Below are 23340 nucleotides of genomic sequence, written 5' to 3'. Positions count from 1 at the left end.
TCTACTCTAAACTGCAGTATAACTCTTTTATTCAATGCTCCATGGCAAGCATTCACAGTGAGGCCTGTGCTGGGACTTCACCATCACGATTTGAATTTGACCCATGACTTCTCAACAAGGCTGAGCAGTGTATCTGTGCCAAACACACCATAAAGCTTGTTTTCTGCATAAACAGGGATTTTTGTTGGCATGGACTCTGGCAGATCACCTATCCGTCTGTTTTTTAAGTGGATTAGGAAGTAGTGGCAACAGGTGTACTCGTCTAGCACCGAGCTTCTCAATGTAACTTCACTCTTATTGAAGAAATAGTATTAATTAGTGGCCTTTTATGATTGTTGTTTTTAAAGGTCGGATCTTATATTTACAGAATTGTCGTGAAATCAAATCAGGTTGAACTGAGGCAAGCAAGGACAATCTGAAAACCTTTTTACAGTCACACTTTCCTATGTCCAAATTCCAATTAAATTTGTACACTTAGACTTTCCTGTGTTTCTGTCGATCACACTGCATCTCGTTGCACCTGTTAGCTTCCCATGCCAAGCTCTACTTACTGGGTTTCTTATTTTGCGAAAGCCAGCAGAAGGCGAAAAGGATGGCATTAGGCACATAGCCATATCTGATTAGATCAGATAAAAGTACTGTGCTAGCAGTAAGTCAGTTAAGGCTTGGTAACAAACTGTACATATGTTGTACATGGTTGCCCATATGTTTTGTTTCTCAAAGCTTTCTTGGGATCTGAGACCAACTAATGATTCATTTATTTATTTTATATTTAGGAAATTCAATTTCTAATAGTATAAAAGTATAGATTTTATTCATTGGTAAATGCCTATAATTGATGATTCAAGTGGATATATTTTCTGTGGATCTGTTAATGTTACTCAACTTAGCATTGGATTCATTAGATTGGATTAATTGATTAAGATCATGTAACTATGTAGATGTATGTGGCAGTATATTTTATTGGGCAGCACTTAAGCCGAGGTTTATCCTTTAATTCATACACACATAGATACAGGTCATTTACTTCAAGTCCTTTTTTGTTTCTCAGCTACTATAATAAAAACAATATTTACTGCTATTAATGTGAGAATTCTCCATCCACATTCCCATAGTAAGTTATTTCTTAGAACCAAACCCAGAACATCCTCTGTTGTCCCATCCACCTGCCCCAGAGGGAGGCTGCCTCTCATTGGCTCAGAGGGCAGCCAATCACCTGCCAGCTCAGCGTTCTGAGGGAAGGCCATTCAAATGCTGTGGCTCATGAGGAGGGCCGGCTCTGCTTGGAGACCCTTGTCACACAGAGCCAGCTAGTCACAACAGTCAGGACTTCATAGACAGCCAGTGGTCAAAGTGGGTGGGGGGGTGACAGAAGGACAGACACAGGGACAATGAGAGGAGCTGAGAGTGTTTTACCACAGAGGAGAGGGCAGTAGATGGAGACAAAGTTTGGAGGCAGAGTAAAGAGAAAGTGACAGACACTGCAGTGAGAGGTCCAGTTTATTAAATCTGCAGAGGAGAGGATAAAGATAAAGAGAAGCAGAGGGGCGAGCAGAAGAGAAACAGACGTCCATTTTTCTCATCTTCAGAGCATGGTGGCAGAGTGCACATGGATTTAGTCGACCTCTACCTCCCGGAGTGCTTCACCTACCACTCTGACACAGGGTAAGTACCTTCACCTTTCAGAATGACTGCACCGAGCAAGAAGTGTGTACTCATAGTGTGACACAGGTGTAGCTGACGGAGAATTGAGTGTGAAAGTTCAGTGACTGACTGCTATTTTATGAGGTCCTGAATGAGATAAAATGTTCTTTTATGTTTGATTTGTGGGACATTGTGTGTGTGTGCGTGTGTGTACATACGTGTGTGTGTGTGTGTGTGTGTGTGTGTGTGTGCATGTGTGTGTGTGTGTGTGTGTGTGTGTGTGTGTGTGTGTGTGTTTAGGACTTTAATGTGTCTGCTTGTGCTGCATAGGAATTATGCACTAAAAACACTGTTTTCTGACTCTTGTGTCTTGTAAAGGAATGCCACAACGTTTCAAAGCATCCTTGTGTTTTTTGATTTATCTCTTTTTGAATTAAGCCGGTAAAAATATTTGCCCTTAATTACCAGTTCAAAGCTTGCAGTGTTTTCTTAATCTTGCAGCATTTAATCAGATTATTTTTTATGGATTAATCAATTCACCCTGTAGTCTATAAAATGTCAGAAAATAGTAATTAACGCTCGTCCAGCTTTCCTTAAGCCCGAGACAACATCTAAATATTGCTTGTTTTGTCTAATCAACAATCAAAACCAAAATATATTAAGTTAACTAAGATATAAAACACAGAAAAGAAGAAAGACTTCACAATTCAATATATGGAAGTAGAGAATGTTATATTTGCTTAAAAATGTCTCAAACTATTAATTGCTAATCAAAATATTTATCATCCTTTTTATTTCTGTAGATTAATTAATAAATTGTTTGACTAATCCTTTCAGCTCTATTGAGGTATAATAGGAACAGATTTGTGTAAATAAAAATGTAGTATAAAGTTTCTGTCTTTGTGCTTTGGGGACATTTAGAAGGGAACATTTCTCAGGTGTGGAGGCTTGTTTGCATTGCTTACAGTTGACATTGTTCAGACTGTTTGTTGAGGGTGAATGGGTTTAGACCAGTTTGAGAAAAAAAAGCCTGTGTCATCCAAAGAAAAAAAACCTTCCCGTCACGCACAAAGCAAACAAACGCCTGTGAAAGCAGCTGTTTGATTACCACCGGGACAGCTTTCTGATTGCCTTCCTTTTCTGTAATCATAAGAAAAAATCATGTTCATTATCATCACTTGCTGCGCTTTTATCAGCTGTGGCATAATCACTTGGCTCTTAGAGGGAAAAAGAAAACCTCATCAAGCATTTTGGGGATTGAAAGTAACATCCTCTAGCAGAGAAAGATGGGAAGACAAAAACAAAGAAAAAAGACAGTGATGCAGAAGACGAGCAGACGTTTGTGGACGTACAGGTCGGCTGATCTCTGGTGACAGAAGCAGCCTGATAAAGAATGGGAGAAAAGGCAGCGATGGCCGCAGATGATCCTCATGTATGGCACGCTATCCATGTTTCCAGAGCCTGCAGGGTCCAAAGCCCCAGCTGCCGGCACCTCATCTCCGTGCTAACAGCTTCGTCCAAAGCCTGACTAAGGCTCTTACGGGCTGGCCTGGGGTGCCACTGATCCCTGCTCATCTCCTACTGGCTCATTAGTACAAAAAAAACAAAAAAACACTACTGAGACCCCACTGACCTAAATATCTGCTCCTCTGGGTTGGGGTTAGGGCTAAAAGGTTAGTCAGTAGTAGTAGTGGTGGTTTTTTTGCTTTTTATTTTCACTTCCCCGAAGCCTGAAGATTTGCTTTTGCTTTTCTTTATATCTCTCCTTCTTGTTTTTTGTTTTCTTCTCACTCACTCTCCCTCCCTACCTCCCTCCCTCCCTCCTTCCCGCCTCCCTCCGTTGGGTCATTGTCTGCATTATGACTCTGCTCATTTGGAAGTGAGTGTTGCCTTCTCCCTTTTTTCTTTCAACACCCCCAGGTTAATGAGCTTCAGGACTGCCCCCCCCCCCCCTTTTCTTTTCTGTCTCTTCCCCGGCTCTTTCACACTCCCTCTATCTGTCTGCCTCTCTTTTAATTTCCTCCCGCCTCTCTTCTTCCTCTCTCTCTGTCTGTCTCCCCGTCGTTTCACGGTGAATTTTGGCCTTTGTTTGCCAAGGTGCAATTAGGGTTGTTTTGGATTCTGGGACACAAAGGGGGAAAGGTACGATAACTTTGAATACCCATTGACACACACACACACACACACACACACACACACACACACACACACACACACACACACACACACACACACACACACACACACACACACACACACACAAACACATACTCCCTGATTTATCCCCGCTGCATGCCGCTGCACCAACCGCCTTTTGATGGGCTTTTATGTAGAGTTGTAGATTAGTAATCTGTCAGAGTGAATATTACATCACATCTGATCACTAATGCCATTTCATTATGAAAAGCAAAACACCAAACCCCCCACTCTCCTCCTCCTCCTCCTCCACCTCCTCCTCCTCCTCCTCGTCTTCCTCCCCGTGATGCATTATAATAGGAGAGCACAAAGTATATCTCACTCTGTATGTGTCAGGGACTTGACACAGCAATATGGACGCCTGTGATGGATAGCCAATAAGTAAACCAGTGAGCCTAACATCTCCTCACTGTACTCTTTTTTTATAGTCTTCAAAGTGGATTGGAGAGGTGGGAGATGGCAACGGGGAGGTAGGGGGGGTTAATATGTTGTGTTAATTGGTTACAGAGGTACACATTTGGGGGGGATTAAGACTCAGCTTAAAATTCGGGCATTGTTGTTGAAATGACAACATCAGATTTTTTGGCTACCGTATCTTAAGGAATGTTTTTCTAAAAAAACAAATGTTTAAAGCTGCACCAAGTAAAACGGATCAAGAACTCAGTGTAATGCAAATAACCCATTGCAAATTTACACCACCCCAACCTCCAGGGTTTTTAATCTCCTGTAGTCTTGTTGTTTTTTAGTTTTAGGGTCCACAACTTCACTGTTTTGATTCACTCACATCTCTCAGGACACAGAGGGTAGCAGTTTTCAATGAAAAAGTGACAACATTTGAATAAACACTGGACTTACATTTGCCAGATGGCCAGAATAGCGACAAAATGCTAGTGTTGCTGTGTGTCTGCTGTGTAAAGAGCCAAATGTTTACTAGAGTGTTTGCCAAAACATGACAATTGTTGCACTGCCCATAAGAGACGAAAAATGAAATTGATGCTAGCCCTACTTAAGACAGCAGATACTGATTATGCTGCTATAGTTGCGTTGTTTTCTTAAGTCTGCTGTGGGCTCTGTTGGTATCTTGTTGTCAGTCCGTCTCTTACTGTGCGTCCGCGTGTCTGTGTTTGTGGGTTTGTAGAGCGCTCAATAGCGCGTGCCCATGGTTTACTCTGGAGGTGGTTAAAAGCAGCCAGTCTCTTTGCCTACCAAATGACTTGTGGCCGAGCGAACACGCTGATTTACATGGCAGGAAACACACTGAATTGGACATCCACCTCACCAGGCCAAGATTAGAGTGGGTGATACTGTGTGTGTGTGAGTGTGAGTGTGAGAGTGTTTGTGTGTGTGTGTGTGTGTGTGTGTGTGTGTGTGTGTGTGTGTGTGTGTGTGTGTGTGTGTGTGTGTGTGTCAGAGAGTGAGACAGCAGGGGTCTTTTTAAAGTTGGCCTGGCGACAAACAGTTGCATGCCAGTATGTGTCAGGGTGTTTATGAAGACACTTGCTTTAAAACGTGTCTGTAAGTGTATATGAAAGTGTGTGTGTGTGTGTGTGTGTGTGTGTGTGTGTGTGTGTGTGTGTGTGTGTGTGTGTGTGTGTGTGTGTGTGTGTGTGTGTGTGTGTGTGTGTGTGTGTGTGTGTGTGTGTGTGTGTGTGTGGAGCTTCAACATGTTCCTGATCATATGATCTGAAGTGTGCGTAGAGAAGTGGCAGCCTATGGTTTTTATTTTTACATCCACACATGAACGACTGACGCCACGATGAGTGTGTGTGTGTGTGTGTGTGTGTGTGTGTGTGTGTGTGTGTGTGTGTGTGTGTGTGGATATCACATGCCTGTGAGCTTGGTGTACACCTCAGCTGGTCTCAGATGCTTTTTTCTCCTCGTCATGGCGACAGAGAGTCTGTTGTAGTCACATCTTGATCCAATAATAAAGTGATGATACACACTTTAATATGCAGGAGAATTTATTTTGAGCCATTATAATGGATGTATTCACAGACAATACTTCTAAAAACATGTTAGCAATGGTAAGACACAAGACATGGATGTAGTTTTGTCTGTGTTTTAATATTACCAACAGAAAAGCGAGGTGTGTTGTTCTTGAAACCATTCTTTATTGTCCTTTTAATTAGTTTGGGGGTTGGCTGTCCATGCACAATACGTAATAAAAATGAACTAGTACTTACATTTTATCTCAGTTATTGCACCACAAAGCATTTGTTCATGTGTCAATCAACGGATTATTTTAACATTACCTGAATGTAGATAAAAGTTGTTAACTGTCGTAACAACATGTTAGCACTTGTAGGCTTCAATGCTTGGCAAGTTGACAATGTTGAGACACACAAAGAGACAATAGGTCGAGAAAGATGACCATGTCTGGATTGAACATAATGGCCAAGATGAAGCAGATGATTACTGGCTTGGATATTTCCCTATGTTTGCTTAAGCTATCCCTTTCTTTAAAAACAAAGCAGTATAATGGACAGTAGCTTTGCATATGTGGGGGATTGGAAATCACAAACGGCCAGTTTAGATGAGACTGAGATGGATGGATGCATGAATGAAGGGGCGTGGTGATTGAGAGGCAGAGGTCCTCGGGGCAACCGGAGACTGATGAAAGAAAAAAAGGGTGTAGTTGAAAATAAGAAATATCATGAGCTTTTTGCTCTGTATGTGGTTTTGAAAATGCATATATGAATTCATGTATTAATCGTAATGCTTTTTCCAATCTGTGTTAATTATGCCTGACTTAATAAAACTAGCCAGTCATTAATATTTATAGCAATACCAAGGTGACTGATTATATAAAGCTGACCTGAAAGTCAAATCTCTCCCCATCATGAATATGTATAACAATATGACGCATATCCCATCATATATAATAAAATGCTTCCTCCCTCTTCTCCAGACATCTGGGCAGGATGTCAGTGAGGGGCTTGGACCCCACCTGTCCCTCCACAATAAAGCGTGAACCCTCCAGCCCCAGCTCTCAGGGGGACGTCAGCCCGGCCCAGCCCAGTCCTGGAAGCTCCTCGTCGGACACCAACTCCAGCTACGGGGCCCTGGTCAAAGGCCATCACAATCACAGCAATGGGCTGGACTCTCCAGGCCTCTACGGTCACACAGCGGGGTTGACCAACAATACAGCAGCAAATAGGTTGGTGCATGCGACGTATTGTCCTCTTATTTTGTGTGTGTTTAAACGGAAGTACTCTTACTATCTGAGCACATTCCTCTTAATGCGTCCCCCCTTCTCCTCCCTCCATTCCTCTCTTTCTCTGCACCTTTATCCAGGATGTTTGTGGAGGAAGAAAGCCAAGTGAAGTGTGAATACATGCTGGGCTCGGTGGCCAAGCGTGTGTGTCTGGTGTGCGGCGACGTTGCCTCGGGCTACCACTACGGTGTGGCCTCCTGTGAAGCCTGCAAGGCCTTCTTCAAGAGGACCATCCAGGGTAAGAGAGAGAGACAACATACACACACACACACACACACACACACACACACACACACACACACACACACACACACACACACACACACACACACACACACACACACACAAAACACACACATTCAGGCGCAGGTTCCACGCTCAGTTTCATACTTAGTAACAGAGTTTAGTGTGCATGTCTGGTAATGCCTTCCTGCATCATATTAACCTGTTTTACTAGAAACATGGTGCAGATGCAGTACTTTGTTTTGGTATAAACAAAACCCGATCAGTTAACTCACAGCTTCCGCCCCCTTCCTCACAAGCTGCAGAAAATAAAGACCTGTTTGCAAACAGCTGATATGCGGTTAAACTTTCAGTGCATGGTGTATATAGTCAACATGTTTGAGTTTAAGCTTTAAAGCTTCAGATAACATATGGTACTGAGTGTTTGCACCTTCCCTTCACCCCTAAAAGACCAGAGGAAGCAGCATGCAGTGTGGGTGTTTTAAAAGGATTGGCTGGTGCTCTGTGGGCTCGCGGCCCAGGTTGAGGACACAGCCGTGTTCGGGCCTCTAGAGGGTTTGGCGACTGTAGATGGGTTCAAAGGGCAAACAGGATGAACCGCTGTCACTTCAAACCGGGGAGATCTGATGTCTGGCGCATCAGATACTTCCTGTTTCTGATCGAAGGTGGCAGCTGAGAGCGCCTGCGACTGGCTGAACGCCATCGGGCTTAACGCACATTACTCCCAATTAGGTGTCGGAAGCGTGCTTTTATATGGGATTGCACTGAGTAACTGAATGATGATTTTTTTTTAATGTTTTACAAATCACAAAGTATAATGTTTATTCTCAATACTTTAAAGGTGCCCTCCACTGATTTTACACACGGAGATCAGTTTTCATGTCATGGGGAGATATTCACAGCCTGTGAAAACAGTTGTATAATGTCCTTTGTAGCTTGGAGGGAGTTTTGCCAAATCTGAGAAAATCCCCTTGATGATGTCATAGTGATGTCATCAGGGTAATCTCAGTTTCTGTTTGAGATTACGAAGTTATTAACAGAAAGCCTCAGGCGTAAAAAACTGGAGGTGTAGAGTTTAAAAGGTGAGAGTATTTACCAAGCAGGGCCAGTCTAATGAGAGACTCTTTCCAGGTGCATTATGGGAAGTGTAGGATCGTGTGTTTTTCGGGGAACACTACTGAAGGACCCACACCAGGAAATAAAAGACAGGATATCCCTGCGTTGGCTGCTTCAATAATTACCATTCTTTTTTAAATCTGACTCTTGTGAGTCCCTTAACTTTATGGAAGTACAATATTAAATCATTGGAGTGCCCCTTTAAGATTTTGTGCCGTGACACATTTTAGTGAAATGTACCTTTTGACTAAATCAGAATGAAATGAAAACATGAACAGTAATGTTGAACTATTGCATCACTGCGACTTTGATAAATGTTTTTTAATCTTCTTCTGTTCTCCTCCAGGTAACATTGACTACAGCTGCCCGGCGTCCAATGAATGTGAAATCACCAAGAGAAGGAGGAAATCCTGCCAGGCCTGTCGATTCGTGAAATGTCTGTCCGTGGGCATGTTGAGAGAAGGTCAGCTATACACCAAAAATCACTTTTAGACCCGGGTCAAAACATTGTTTGAGTTGCTCTTTCTGGGATTGATCGGTTAGTAGCCTTGGCAGCAGTTCAAACCTCATCCTTTGGACAGTTTAGAAGGAAAAAAAGCACCCAGAGAGTGAAGGCTTACACAAGTCTATGTTGTCTGTCAATATCTATGTTGTGCATTGCTGGAAACATCACCCTGAATACCGGCTGAGATTCTCTATACGTCTCACCTGATAAACTGGCGACGGCATGTACCGTACTTCTGTAGACTCCAGTGAAACCTAAAACCTCTGACAGTTAAACCTCAGCCGTTTCGTGCCAGGTGTGATGTGTGTGTGTGTGTGTGTGTAGGTCTTTGTGTGTGTAGTAAACACAAGGCTGAACAATTCATAGCTGTGTCTTTTAGACGGAGGAGAAGTCTACTAACTGTTCAATTGTGTCAGTCTTTGCTTCACCAGTGTTTCTCAGAAACACTCCGAAATTTGCCTTTGTGTTTCTGTGCAAATGTGCAGCAGCTACTGAGATAATGCAGCAAGTCATTGCTAGGAACTAGTGGGATGAGACTTTACGAAAATAAAAATGTAGGAACGTCTAAATAAAATGTTTGAGATACATTTTTACAAGGAAATTTAATAAGAACGCGACAATTAACCTTACTAAACCAGTTTATTGCATTGAGCTGGACAACGTTTTTTAAGAATTTATTTCAGAATCTGAATTATAGACACAATGGTGTCCTTCTAAACTATATCTATACCCATGCATGGACTAAATGAAGGTTACAAAATACACCAAATCATTCGTGGGCTTTCTAACATCTTTTGTAGAGCTGCAACAATAAATCTACTAAAAAGTAGTCGCCGACTATTTTGATAATAGATCAATAGTGAAAGTTATTTTTCATGTAAATCCTCTAAAATGTGGAGATTTCCTCTTTTTTTCTGTTTTATGTGATATTTTTAGTGTTCTTTGATTGATGTTTAAGAAACTGAGTTTTCACAATTTTCTGATACTCTAGATATTTTATAATTAAGAAAATAATCAGCCAGATTAATTGATAATGAGATTTGAAGTTAGTTGCTCCCCCTAATCTTTTGTACAGCCAATTTAATCTCTATGTTGCACAAGTTCATTACATATGGTGTGAAATATGGACTAACAGTGGTGACATGTACACATACCACACAGAGAATCTGTGACAGCGATCAGGTGCTCCTTTAGTCTCACTGTGTGCCTGTCTGGTGACATATTGTAGTCCAGATTTAGAAGTGACTCAAAAAGGAAAACATTAGAGACCTCATACTGTACCGGCCACTTGCTGCATGCTGTGTAGGGGCCTCCAGATGATAATAAAGACGGGAGAAGATTTAAAACATGTGTGTTTGAGTGTGTGGCAGCTACAATTTTAGAACAAAGGGATAGTAAATGTGAAGAAGCATTTACGCCATTTCATTCATTGAACAGTTATTGAAGATGGAAGAAAGGGGGAAATGCTTGCTTCAGCTTGTTCAAATCGTCAGTTAGCAGACAATAAGGTCACACAGTTTATTTTTAAGTTTTTAAGTATGGATATCACAATATGAGACTAGAAATTGTCTCAGATTTTGAATATTGTAATAAGGCATAAGTTGTCTTTTCCTGAATCAAAGGCTGCAATACAGTAAGAGTTTTCTAGTTTTCATTATTATTGGCTTTACCCACTAGGCCATTATTACAACACACATTACAACAACATTTATGTTACTGAATGTTGTTTAGCAAAAGATCTCATTGTGAAAGCACCATTGGTTAACCCTATAATATTTTTGGAATATCGATATGAAGATATTTGGTCATATTTATTTTTCTCCATGCAGCCCAGCCCACTGATCAACTGACTTTGTTTTTTACTTTTTTGCGCTGTCAGACTTTATTGTGGTGATGTCGCCATATTCCCTGATCTCAGCAATTACTACCACACATATAATGTTATCGTAACCAATAGAAATGGAGGCTAAAACCATGAAAATACGATCCCAGTTGTGATAAACTCGAATGATCCTTTAATCCCACCTGCTCATCTCCAAACACACAGCAGCATCTGTTTATTGCTGCCGTGTTCCTAAATGTGTGTTTGTGAGTTATGGACACACACAGTTATTGCATCTTTACACGCGTATCAGTACGTGTATATGAGTTTGTTTAAACACATGTCAGCCCGCTCTCACATTTATGCACACACCTCTGTGTGTTTTTTTGTGATGGACTGTGTGTGTCTGCCATTTTTCTAAATTAGCTGCTTTTAATAGTGTAGGGGCATCCACACATCCCAGTCCTCCTCTCAACCCCCTTTCTCCCCTCGCCACCATCCCTTTTGCTTTCCCTCCCCCCTCGTAAATTCCTCCAGATGCCTTGTGGGATTCCTGGACCTCCGTGAAATGCGAACTGCCCCTCGTAACTCCCGTCGTAAGCGCCCTCGTAACGCGCTTCATCGTGTCTCGTAATGCCCCCTCTTCCCCCCGGAGAGGCCGCAGTAAAGGCTGAGACGGAGGAGCTGTGAGGTTTAATGGGGAGAGTCAGAGCCGTATTAAATACACGGCTAAAAGACATATAGACCTCGGGACGTGTTTTGATTAAGCCCTGTTTAGTGCTCAGTCTTACAGTAGTTGTTGCTCCTAAGGGCAGTTAAAACGTGTATGTTGGCCAAATGTACGCAACATTTAAAAAATACAGTTTATCATACAGATGTCATTTTGTGATTCTGGGTTTTAATGTTTTATGCTTCTAAGAGATACGGTCAGTGGTGCAACAATTCCTCTGTAAAATACCATCCTCTTCTTCTGTATCCCTCCTTCATCTCCACTTCCTGCTGCGTGAAGGTATTTGGTCTCAGGCGTGTTAATCTGTTTTCTGAGAAAAAGAACGGATGGACTATGTGTGCCAACTTTCCAAATCCTTTTTCATTTGAGAAGCAGTGTGCGGGGAATGTAACGCCACAGTAGCGTTGTGTACATTTGTCACAATCTTTGAGAAGCGCAGGGTTGTTTGTACTGAACACATGCCGGTGATGGCAGCAGTGATGGAGGCGAGGAGGAACTGCTGCCAAGGAACACGTTAACCTGGATCAGTCCGGATCAGTGGCTAGATGTGCGTGTTCCTGATCCTGCTGCTCTGTGAGCGTTTTGGGAACCTGTAAAGCCTCCCATGTGAAGATCCAGACACCCTCGAAAGACGGCCGAGTGATGAAAGCCGCAAAAAATAGATCAATGTCTGAGTAGTCCGTGTTTATCGAACAGGGAGGAGGTTTGTGTGTCTGTTATCCACCAAAAGCTATTCTGGGCCTTTTTGTTGTCAGCACATTCCACTGTGAAGAGTTACACTTAGCTCTGATGTGTGTGTTTGAATAACTGTCAGACCTGAGCGCCAACACACACACACACACACACACACACACACACACACACACACACACACACACACACACACACACACACACACACACACACACACACACACACACACACACACACACACACACACAAATAGACCCGTATAAAACATACCTTTCTTCAATATCAAGTGACCAAAGTAGTTTGATTTAATCCGGTGTTTGCCAGCAGTTTGTGTTTGATCTGATTCACGAGTAAGCGCCCTCATCCCTCATCCGGCACCTCGGAGTGCCACCTGCCAAGTGCCCCGGATAATACACACTTACTATTTGCCCCCCCGTGACACGGAGGTATTGAGTTTGCCGGACCAATCTCTTCTTTATTTCGTCACTTATTTACTTGTTTACAAGCTCTTCACTATTTCCTCTTAGCCCAAAATCTGCATACTTTTTTATTCTACCCATTTTACCATCATTTGACCAAAAGTAGGTCTCGACGATATGATCTTAAATCTATATGATGATAAATTGTCACATTTATCTTGATTACAATAAGTGTAAGATCATTTTAAAACACCAGCACATTACATTTTCTGCCTTGGACTGGCTTACAATTTATGTTTTCTGGATTCATAGTTACATATTAAAGATTCTGGACTGGACTTGGATTCAACTATCCATTGTCCTGATTGGTACAGTGAAATAAGTCACATCACTTTCCTTCAATTGAGGCACTTCAAACCAGTAAAAAGAGCCTAGAGGAGAAACTCCAATACAGAATTCCCTTATGAAAAATACGTTTTGCAGAAAATGCTTTGTTCATTTAGGATCCATATGCTTACATACAGAAGTGTAAAGGACTTTGCATGTGTCTACCTGTCAAAATTGTCCACCTTTTAATGTAGAAATAAATATTCCTTCAACATCTCAGCATGAGATTTCATAGTACCGTATTTTCCGCACTATAAGGCGCACTTAAAAGCCTTTAATTTTCTCAAAAAACGACAGTGCGCCTTATAATCCGGAGCGCCTTATATATGGATTAATTCTGGTTGTGCTTACTGACCTCGAAGCGATTTTGTGTGGTACACAGCGCTCTGTCAACATGTTTTAGTAGACTTAGTAAACTACAAAGCCGCACCGCAGCAGCATTACGGCCACCGTAGTCAGGAGCGTCACGGAGTAATACATACTGTGCTTCACCATAATATTACAGTGTGTGTGTATAAGGACCCAACATGGCTCCTCAAGAGACACGCTTACGACGCGGACTTCAAACTCAAGGCTGTCAGTCACGCAGTAGAACATGGGAATAGAGCAGCTGCGAGAGAATTCAACGTTAATGAATCAATGGTACGGAAGTGGAGGAAGTTTGACTGACTGACTGTTTTGTTTCGCTTAATGCGCCTTATAGTCCGGTGCGCCTTATATATGAAAAAAGATCGAAAATAGACCATTCATTGACAGTGCGCCTTATAATCCAGTGCGCCCTATAGTGCGGAAAATACGGTAGTCTTGTGGAAGATCCTGCTGGCTTACAGCAAAGGTCACGGACCACGTTCCCATATTATGTCTTTGTTATTAGTGGCCACCTCTTCACATCTAACCTATCTCTGTTCATGGTACATTAACCAATAAAACAGAAATTATATAAAGTTGTTGTTATTTTAATGTCCTAACTACACAAAATAGCTTTTCAAACCAACGATGCAAAAAAAAACACGAAGAACCCTTTCAACCCTACCAGATCTGTCACACGCCTGATTAAAAGGACGTTATGTTATTTAATGTGGATGTTCATGCATGCTCTCCATAAATATCTGCACAAGTAAGAATAAGTACAGCAGGCAGCGGGCTCAAAGGGATGAAGTGTCTCCGTGAGGTGTCAAGTGGGCGAATAATACCCTCAGAGTGCCATAATAGGTCTATTCAGGGTCACTATGGCCTCTGTGTGGATCAGGTAACCCAACACCACTACTGAAGGCTCCCCGAGTCACGTTCACCCTCGCTGGACACATTTTCTTTAGAGATACACCTGGTGACTGTTACTCTCAGTGCTAAGTGTTACCCCCCCTTGTGCACGCACACACACACACACACACCAACCACGCTCTTAAATCCCCATCACCGTGGTGACGAGGCTACCACAATGCTCGTTAAGATGAGCAGTTGTCATCGGCTGCTCTGAAGTTCTTCGGTGTCGTGTTACAGGGTGCATGCTGCTGTGCCGCCATTAGACATGTCACGTTCACGTCTCCTTGGGGCCGTTGAGACACGGGAGCAGATGATTGGACGACAACCTGATGATTAACCGGGTTCAATACAAAGCATTTTTCTGATAAATGATTACCTGTTTGAACCGTAGTCACTTTGCTAATGAAAATATGATGACTTGTTTGATTACTCTTGCTTTTACTTTGTTAAAAATCCACAGAATGCTACACTATGTGATTTCATTATCAAGATGCCTTTTAAAATCCTTAAACCGAATACTTGTAATAATAATTATAATATTATTGAAATACTAATTAATAATCTATTGGTCAAAATGAAATTACTGAAAGTTATGACTAGCTATTTTTTTTGTGCGTGTGAGTGACTTCACCCTGTGATTTAAGGACGATCAAGTGCATATATTTAGAGTGTGGGACTGTTAAACCAAATCATTTGCATCATTTAAATCAATTTCCATGTTTGTGTTTGTGTTTGTGTAGGTGTGCGTTTGGACCGGGTTCGAGGTGGCAGACAGAAGTACAAGAGGAGAATAGATTCTGAGAACAGCCCGTATCTGCACCCACAGAACTCCTTGCCTCAGAAAAAAACATGTAAGTGAACACACAAAAGCAGTAGTCACTTTGGGTTAATGGATTCCTTTATTTCAGATATTACAGGCTCTAGTTTTATCTGTGTCGTGGTCTTTGAGTTCAAAACAGAAAAAAATCATGCTCTCTATGATGTTGTCTGTCCTAACACTTAATCATTTTTTTAGCTTGTTTTTGCTTATAAATTGGCAATAATCAACGGCAACTGTAGTTTTGGAATTAAGCCATGGGACGCTTTGAATGGATACATTTATCTTCAAACTTTAGAATTTCATGAGCTAAGATATTTTTTGGGGGTTATCCTGTGAGGTTTCAAATGGTTTATTTAGTTTTATTTAGCTTTCCTTAACCCATAAAGGAACAATGTATCCCTTTTGATTCAATATCTGTTTCTGAAGATGTTTGTGTGCATGTTATTTTGTGTAACGGGCTATATCAACTAGTTATATTATACATAATGATTAAATAAAGGTGCTAATGATAATTTTAAAAATCTAATTTGACGCTCTCCCTCTCTCTCAGACTTTGTTGGCAGTGTGGTAGAAAACAAAGTGGTGTCTCTGCTGCTGGTGGCCGAGCCAGAGGGCATCTTCGCCATGCCTGACCCCACTGTACCTGAGAGCGACATCAAGGCTCTGACCACACTGTGCGATCTGGCTGACAGAGAGCTGGTGGTCAACATCGGCTGGGCCAAACACATCCCAGGTACGATCGGTTCACTCCACCGCACGCATTGGCTCACATTAAGTCTATAATCTGATCAGAGGACGAGACTGTTGTGACTTGTGGTTGCCAAGATGCCCAGAGGAGTGAGGGCATGTTGGAGCGGCTGTGTGTTATCTGTCACCCTCTATGTGTGTGTGTGTGTGTGTGTGTGTGTGTGTGTGTGTGTGTGTGTGTGTGTGTGTGTGTGTGTGTGTGTGTGTGTGCGTGTGCGTGTGTGTGTGTGCCTCTGTCTGCCTTGTCCTTGCTGACCAATGTTTGTTCCTAATATATCAACCAGATGACCAGTGGCCACCTGGAAGTTTTAATTCATTTCCTGGGCCGCGGCCGCCTCTGAATTACGGAAATCCTCCTGACACTTGGAACACACTTAACGTCTCCTCTGACACAGGAACAGCAGAAGGGATGTCTACTTTTTTTTTTTCCATTGGATGAGAGGGTGGAAAGGAGAGGGGAAGTGCATTCTGACAGCTTAGTGGGATTAAAACGCTGCTATGCAGCTATGTCGGAGGTTGTAATCTTATGCGGTGGCAACAGAGGTTTGCTGGTCTGCTTTTTGATACTTGGCTTTGGAGACCTTTACAGCACTCACAATTGAAAAGCAGCACTAGCACTTAGGAAGAAGCACTTTCACATGTGTGTTTTCATCCATTGAAAAACACATTTCTTCTTTACCATTACAATCTTACAAAGCACAAGTCGACGTCTTACTTTTAATCGACCAACAGTCCAAAGACCCAATAATATTCAGTTTTAAAACAGTTTAAAACAGTGTAAAACAGAAAAGCAGCAAATTAAGGACGTTATATCTTTTGGCAAAAATAACAAACAATTAATTGGTCTAAATGATAAATGATTATCATTAGGGCCATTTATTGAGCGAATCTGCTGCATCCAGCTTCTCAAACGTGAAGATTGGCTGCTTTTTCTCGAAATGACTGTTATTTTATGATCTTAAACTGAATACAATTGAGTTTTGGACTGTAAGTTTGACAAAAAAAAGCAACTTGAAGATGTAACCTTGGGCTTTAGTGAGTTGCGATGGGCATATTAATTAGTTTTTGTCATTTTACTAATTAAAAGTGGTGGTCTAGCAGTGGATGGCTCATTACAAACCTCAGAAATCCCAGTAATTAATTTTAAATTCTAGCGCAGACCACAAAGTTTCAACCAGCAATTTATTAGTTAATCAATAATGACATGAATCATTATTCTCAAGGAATAACCATTAGTCTTCTTTTCCTCTAACTGAAGCCGTGACTGCTTTATCAGCCGTGGTTATCCACACCCAAAACATCACCAGGGAAACACCTGGGTTTTTTGTTGATGTCCTATCTCTGAAATGCTTACAAAACAAACAAAGCAGGTATGTGTGTGTGTGCGCGCTTGTATCTCTACTATATTTGGCCCTGTATTTCTTCCTACAAAGTGTACATGAAGCAACCATTAGTGTGTGCTGGTGTTTGGTGTCCCTCATCAGCACTTCCATTGTTCTGTCAGAAAAGAAAGACATTTTCCTCCCCCTCCTCTACCCCCCTCGGCCGTTGCTGTCTGCCTCTTCTCTCCCGTTGACGGCTCTTTACTGTCAGCGCACGAGACAGACGGAGTCCGACTGATGGGTGTATTTGTAGCCCTTTGCCAGTGGAGGGTTATGCTCGGAGAGCGACCGTACACACAGAAGATACCCACCAGAGGGGAAGGAGCGAGAGGGAGACATGTATCCATTCAACTGTCAAGCTAATTTTACCTAAAGTTATGAAATGTCACTAAAAACGAAATAAAATACAACAAAAGGTGCATTTCCATCGGTCAAGTTAAGGCAAATAAAATAGATCAGGACCGTCCATTGACATCCATTTAACAAAAGGAGGAGAGGATTTTTAACGACCTGTCCATAGCAGGCAGCTTGTTACTGTTCATCAGTGTCAGTTAATTGCTGAGAGTTTGATGAGAGGATCAATACCACTCTCATGCCTGTATTGTCAATGTGAAGCTGGAGCCAGCAGCTGGTTAGCTTAGCTTAGCATACAGACTGGACACAATAGGAAACCGCTGAAATAAATATACAGTAAGCTGTTTAACAACCTTCAGATAGAGCCAGGCTATCGGTTTCCCCGTTTCCAGACTTTATGCTAAGCTAGGCTAACTGGCTGCTGATTGTATCTTCTTATTCAATGGACAAACACGAGCGTGTTATCAATCTTTTCATCTAACTCTTGACAAGAAAGCAAATAAGCATGCATAAACATATAAGATTTGTTGCAATCAATTGACAAGTAATTCCTTGATCAGTTATAAATATAAATAACATAACGTTCACTGGTCTACAAAAACTGGAATTAGCTTTCCATTATTTGTAATCATTACAAAACATGATATATTTTTGTCGCTTGTCAGACAAAATTTAATACCTAAAAAAATAAAATAATCTACTCAAATTTATTAATCAAAGAAGGATGTAATTTGGTCGGAGAAAAGAAATACACAGAGGCAATATATAATAATAATATAATAATAAAAACATAATAGCTTTTATCTGTGCTGAGAATAAACTGTGAGTTTGAGCCTTACAGACAATTATTCATTAGAATATATTAACTGGTTTTTTTTGGCTAACAAAATGACACTGTTGCCTGAAAACATTGTTCTCCCAGTGACAGGGAATTTTTGCTTTTTCAGTTTAATAGAAAAAGACAGAGGCAGGGAGGCAGAGAAAGAATAGGGCAGATAAAGACAAAAAGGATGAAGGAAAAGATAATAATGGAAAAAAAACGAGTGACAGCAGACGTAATGAAAGGAAGGGACAATGAGCATCATTCAAGGAGCAGGTTGAGGAGGTAAAAGAGACCGCGACAGCTCAACTAACACGAGACAAAGATAAAAAAAAGGTAGATAGAAGACACAAACACAGAGAATGGATATTAAAAAAAGACTGCCCCCCCCTTCTAGCAGCGTAATGGCCATGTCACATCAGCTCTGGATGAGTGGCAGGCCACAAGGCCCCCATCGCTGGGAGAACCAGGGTCCTGGGCAAAAGTGGCCTGGGCCATCTGAGTTCTTGGCCCAGGGGGAGGTGAGTATGATGGGGCAACTGTCCTGGCCGCTCCCCCTCTTCTGCGTCCGCTTCTATCAGGCAGATTGATGGTGATGTGGTCTGAAGTCTGAGGGCCAGACTGGCAGATGAGCTGGCTAAAGACCAACTGCCCTCTTTGCTTTTGGCCGTTATGAGTCTTTGCTGCGAGTTGGCTGTCAAGTGTGTGTGTGTGTGTGTGTGTGTGTGTGTGTGTGTGTGTGTGTGTGTGTGTGTGTGTGTGTGTGTGTGTGTGTGTGTGTGTGTGTGTGTGTGTGTGTGTGTGTGTGTGTGTGTGTGTGTGTGTGTGTATTAAAGACAACTGTGGTGTTACTGGCTGTGTGTGGCTGTTGATATGATACAACAAACACTGGTAAAAGAGAATTCTCCCTAAATGTCATCACTCCCCATCGCCCTCAGTGCCCTTCACCTTGTCCCTTTTAAAACATGCTCTTCTCTCTTTATTGAAGGTTCAACTTGTATTTGCCCTTAAAATATATCAATATATTGTCTGAAATTTCATCACACAGGGCTAAACACACACACACACACACACACACACACACACACACACACACACACACACACACACACACACACACACACACACACACACACACACACACACACACACACACACACACACACACACACACTCAAACAGGTCTCTGCCCCGGATCAATGGTCCCGTGCCTGAATACTGATCCCTATCGACCAATGAAATTGTGCACAGGCAGCGTTTCCAATCAATCCGGGAGCGATAGTGGGAAAATGGGCGCCACTCATGTTCCCGTGGTGATTGTAAAGAGCAGTGGATCCTGATAACAATCACCTACGGTGTCAAAAACACAAACACCTCCCCCTCCACCCCATGTCCTATAAAATCATCTGTTTTAATTACAGTAAACGTGTGTGTGAGTGTGTGTACGCGGGTTTATGCGCGGGACGTGACCAGGTTTAATCATGCTCCTGTGGGGTGTAATTGTCAATCAAAGTGGGTGTGTCCCACAGAGTGTAATTAAATTCACCCCCTATTCACTCCCTCTGTCCTTTGTTATGCCCTTTGCAATGTGGTCTTCTTATGAGGGAATCTGTACCAGCAATGATATTAATATGTTGAATACAAATGACCATGATTATTATCATGATTATTATTATTATTAATGTGGGAAACTCTGTGAAATGACATTTCTTGGGGGGGGGGGGGGTTTAGGGAATTAATAAAGACTTGCTAGAGACAGATTAAAAGAAGAATTTGTGCAGCAGAGGATTCAAAACCCTGACTTTTTGTCCTTAGTGTGGGTCAGTCTGCTTGATCCTACAATTCCCACAATGCAACCAAATAGAATAATTTATTGGAACAGGGATATTCAATGTTTTTCATTCCAAGAATCCTTGAGCTGAAAGAGAGACGGAGCTCCTACTCAAATCCTAGCAGCCTAGCAAGTCCCACAACTTGCCATTCTGATATTAAATCCTGGATGTCGCTAAATGTTACATGTTCAATGATAAATCTGAAGATATTCTGTTCATTCCCATCATATCCATCACCTCAAGTCAAATTTTTGTCAAGTCATGTTTAAAAAGATAATTTCTAAAAATGTTAATCAATTGCTGACCTACAAAAAGTTATACATGCCTTTATTGATTCTTGGCTTATTTATTGAATTTAACAGTACTCTAGGTTCAGCCAGGGCTCCCTCCACTGTCTCCTGCTGCTGCTCAATCTTCTTTATTGTGAAAAAGAGGCATGATCACATCCACCCTTTGCTTGCCTTCTTTCCTACATTGGCTCCCTGTTAGTTTTCAAATTATTTGTTTTAAATGTTCACTTATAAGGCCTTAAACGTCCTTGATCCTAAATACATCTCTGATTTTCTCATCTGGTATGTGCATTCTTGTCCATTTAGATCTTTCTTTTTTGAATACACATGTGTTAAACCTTACACGCCCACTCCTTTGAAACTGCAAACCCAGTTTATTCTGCATCCCAATAACCTGCTCCATTTTTATCCTCTCGTCTCTCCAGGCTTCCCCTCCCTCTCTCTGGCTGACCAGATGAGTCTACTGCAGAGCGGCTGGATGGAGATTTTGATTCTTAGAGTGGTGTTCCGCTCGCTGGTCTTGGAGGACAAGCTGGTGTACGCCGAGGACTACATCATGGACGAGGAGCAGTCGAAGCTCGCCGGGTTGCTCGACCTCAACAACGCCATCCTGCAGCTGGTGAAGAAGTACAAAGCTATGGGGCTGGAGAAGGAGGAGTTTGTGGTCCTCAAGGCTATCGCGCTCGCTAATTCAGGTATCCTGCTCTTTGGCTCTGTATCAGCACAATAAAACCTTAAACAGATATATGTGTCATAGTCCCCATTATTTTGTTGATCCTCAGACTTTTCTTATAGCGCCACCAGCAGGTCAACATTTAAATTTGTCTCATATGTCCAAAATGCTTTCACACTAATAGCATTCCCATTGGTGCAACTTATTTTAAGAACACAATCAGGCTTTTTTGAAATTCTACTTTTATTTTGTAGAAAAAAAAAAGTCTATCACATTTCATTTCTTCCTCCCTACCTCGATTATTAAATTCCATTTCTCCCGACAGACTCCATGCAAATTGAGGACTTAGAGGCAGTTCAGAGACTCCAGGATGTCCTCCACGGGGCCCTTCAGGACCACGAGGCCACCCACCACCCAGAGGACGCTCGGCGGGCCGGCAAGCTGATCATGACCCTCCCTCTCCTCCGTCAGACGGCCGCTCGTGCTGTCCAGCACTTCTGCAGCATCAAACAGGACGGCCGCGTGCCCATGCACAAACTGTTCCTCGAACTGCTGGAGGCCAAGGCCTGACCCGGAAACACAGACAGCCGTCAGCTTTGTCCGGACCCCTCGCTGCAGGGGGGTTAGGATGACATGGAAGTGAAGGATAACGGGTAATGGTGAGGTTTGACACCATGTATTTGTCCATTTCAGCTTTTACAAATAAAAGTTTCAAATCTGCCGGAGAAGTGCGTTTCGGCAGATGGAACGCTTTTAGAGCGACATCTCTCCTTCTCCAAACAAAAGTTTGAAAAGGGGACGTCAAATTAGGATCTAGTGTCTCGACGACGAGGACATTGTCATCTTTTCTGTTTGACACTAATTTAGGCGCGTTGACCTGCTTCGAAAAGGTCGTGCTTCCAAGGCGGATGGACAGACGGACAGCATTAAAGCAGAAGAAAGCGCCTTCTAGAGATATTTACAGTAACATGCCAAAAGTAGAGCTTCTTCCGTCAAAAGACCACCTGATACTTGAAGATCCTCATGGATTATTTCATCCATCTTGAAACCTGTTAATCTGCATTCTAGTGCATTTAGAGAGCCTTTTACTGATTTGATTTTGTTTGTGTCTTTTTTGTATAGAAAATTGAAATGTGTCCTAAGAGGTAAGTCTTGCCAAAGAGTAAAGACTCAAACTATTAATACCAGCATATGTCCACAATAATATGATGTGGCCTGTAACACATTCACATAAACATGCATCCCCGCTGTGTTGTGTCTGGCAAAAGTATCTATCTATCCACTACATTCAAATATAAATGATTAAAGGGAAGCTATTACGTGATCAGCATCTCACAGAACAATAACCAGCCTCCTGATTTTAGTTGCAAAATTTCAGGGAAAGAGTACTTAATAATACATTATACAATCGTACGACAGCAAAGTGATATTTATTCAAAAGTGGCTGTTTTTTTTGCTTTTTTTTTTAATTTACTAATGTGGCATTAATGAAGAGTAGATATAAAACAATTACAGTGAATAATAATTTTTTTAAAGATTTTTAAATGATATAATTGTAAAATCATTTTTTACTAGCTTCTCTGCTACAGCACTGATACCTATGTATACCATATCATGAAATTTGAGGCAACATGATTATAATTGGAGTGCGTACTTGAAGATCATAATGTTGTAGAGTTGTTGTAGACCCGTAGATATAACTTTAACTATATAAAATGGCTGCCATACTGTATAATCTGGATTAGGGAGGCATTTGATGTCCTTTCTATGGTAGAATGTCTGTGTAGGATGAAATTTGTGCACTATTTTTTTTCCTTTTAGCCATGAAATTTGGGGAAACCGGTGATGGCGCTCTGTTGATCTGTTAGTGTGTTTTGTGTGAAGAGTAGTTATATCTGAAATTTGTCTTTTTTCTGCACCCGTTAAATGAAGGGATTAAACTCGAGAGGAAACTCAGTACAGTGAGTAAAAGTCTTTCTCTGTATTTTACTCAAAGTACTGTGACGCTATAATGTGCATATTTTTGTGACAAGATGACGGCAGCAATATGCCGGTTTAAATGTATGTACTGTACTTTTTGCTGTATATACGTTATGTCTTATGCCAACAGAGATGTTTAAGGATGCAAATAAGCTTTGTTTGGATGAGCTGTGCCGTGGTATTTCATTCTCAGGTGGATTCTTGGGCAAT

The 23340-nt window shown here is 41.8% G+C and overlaps 1 protein-coding gene across 2 annotated transcripts; it reads left to right on the top strand.

Moving 5' to 3' along the window:
* The first annotated feature begins 1609 nt into the window (after positions 1-1609).
* On the top strand, positions 1610-21720 carry LOC129107112 (estrogen-related receptor gamma-like). 2 transcript variants are annotated; one of them, XM_054618490.1, is made up of 8 exons: positions 1610-1665; positions 6749-6997; positions 7135-7292; positions 8760-8876; positions 14973-15083; positions 15603-15785; positions 20903-21172; positions 21476-21720. In XM_054618490.1, the coding sequence occupies exons 1-8, from the start codon at positions 1610-1612 to the stop codon at positions 21718-21720; spliced, it is 1389 nt and encodes a 462-aa protein (XP_054474465.1). The 2 variants fall into 2 exon arrangements, with proteins under 2 accessions (XP_054474465.1, XP_054474466.1); XM_054618491.1 differs by lacking the exons at positions 1610-1665; positions 6749-6997 and having other exon boundaries at positions 7175-7292; positions 14973-15087; positions 15616-15785.
* Positions 21721-23340: the final 1620 nt, after the last annotated feature.

Source organism: Anoplopoma fimbria, chromosome 18 (assembly GCF_027596085.1).
Source record: "Anoplopoma fimbria isolate UVic2021 breed Golden Eagle Sablefish chromosome 18, Afim_UVic_2022, whole genome shotgun sequence".
In the NCBI taxonomy this organism is placed as follows: domain Eukaryota; kingdom Metazoa; phylum Chordata; class Actinopteri; order Perciformes; family Anoplopomatidae; genus Anoplopoma; species Anoplopoma fimbria.
The sequence above is the reverse complement of the archived record's forward strand: the minus strand, read 5'-3'. Positions and strand labels throughout refer to the sequence as shown.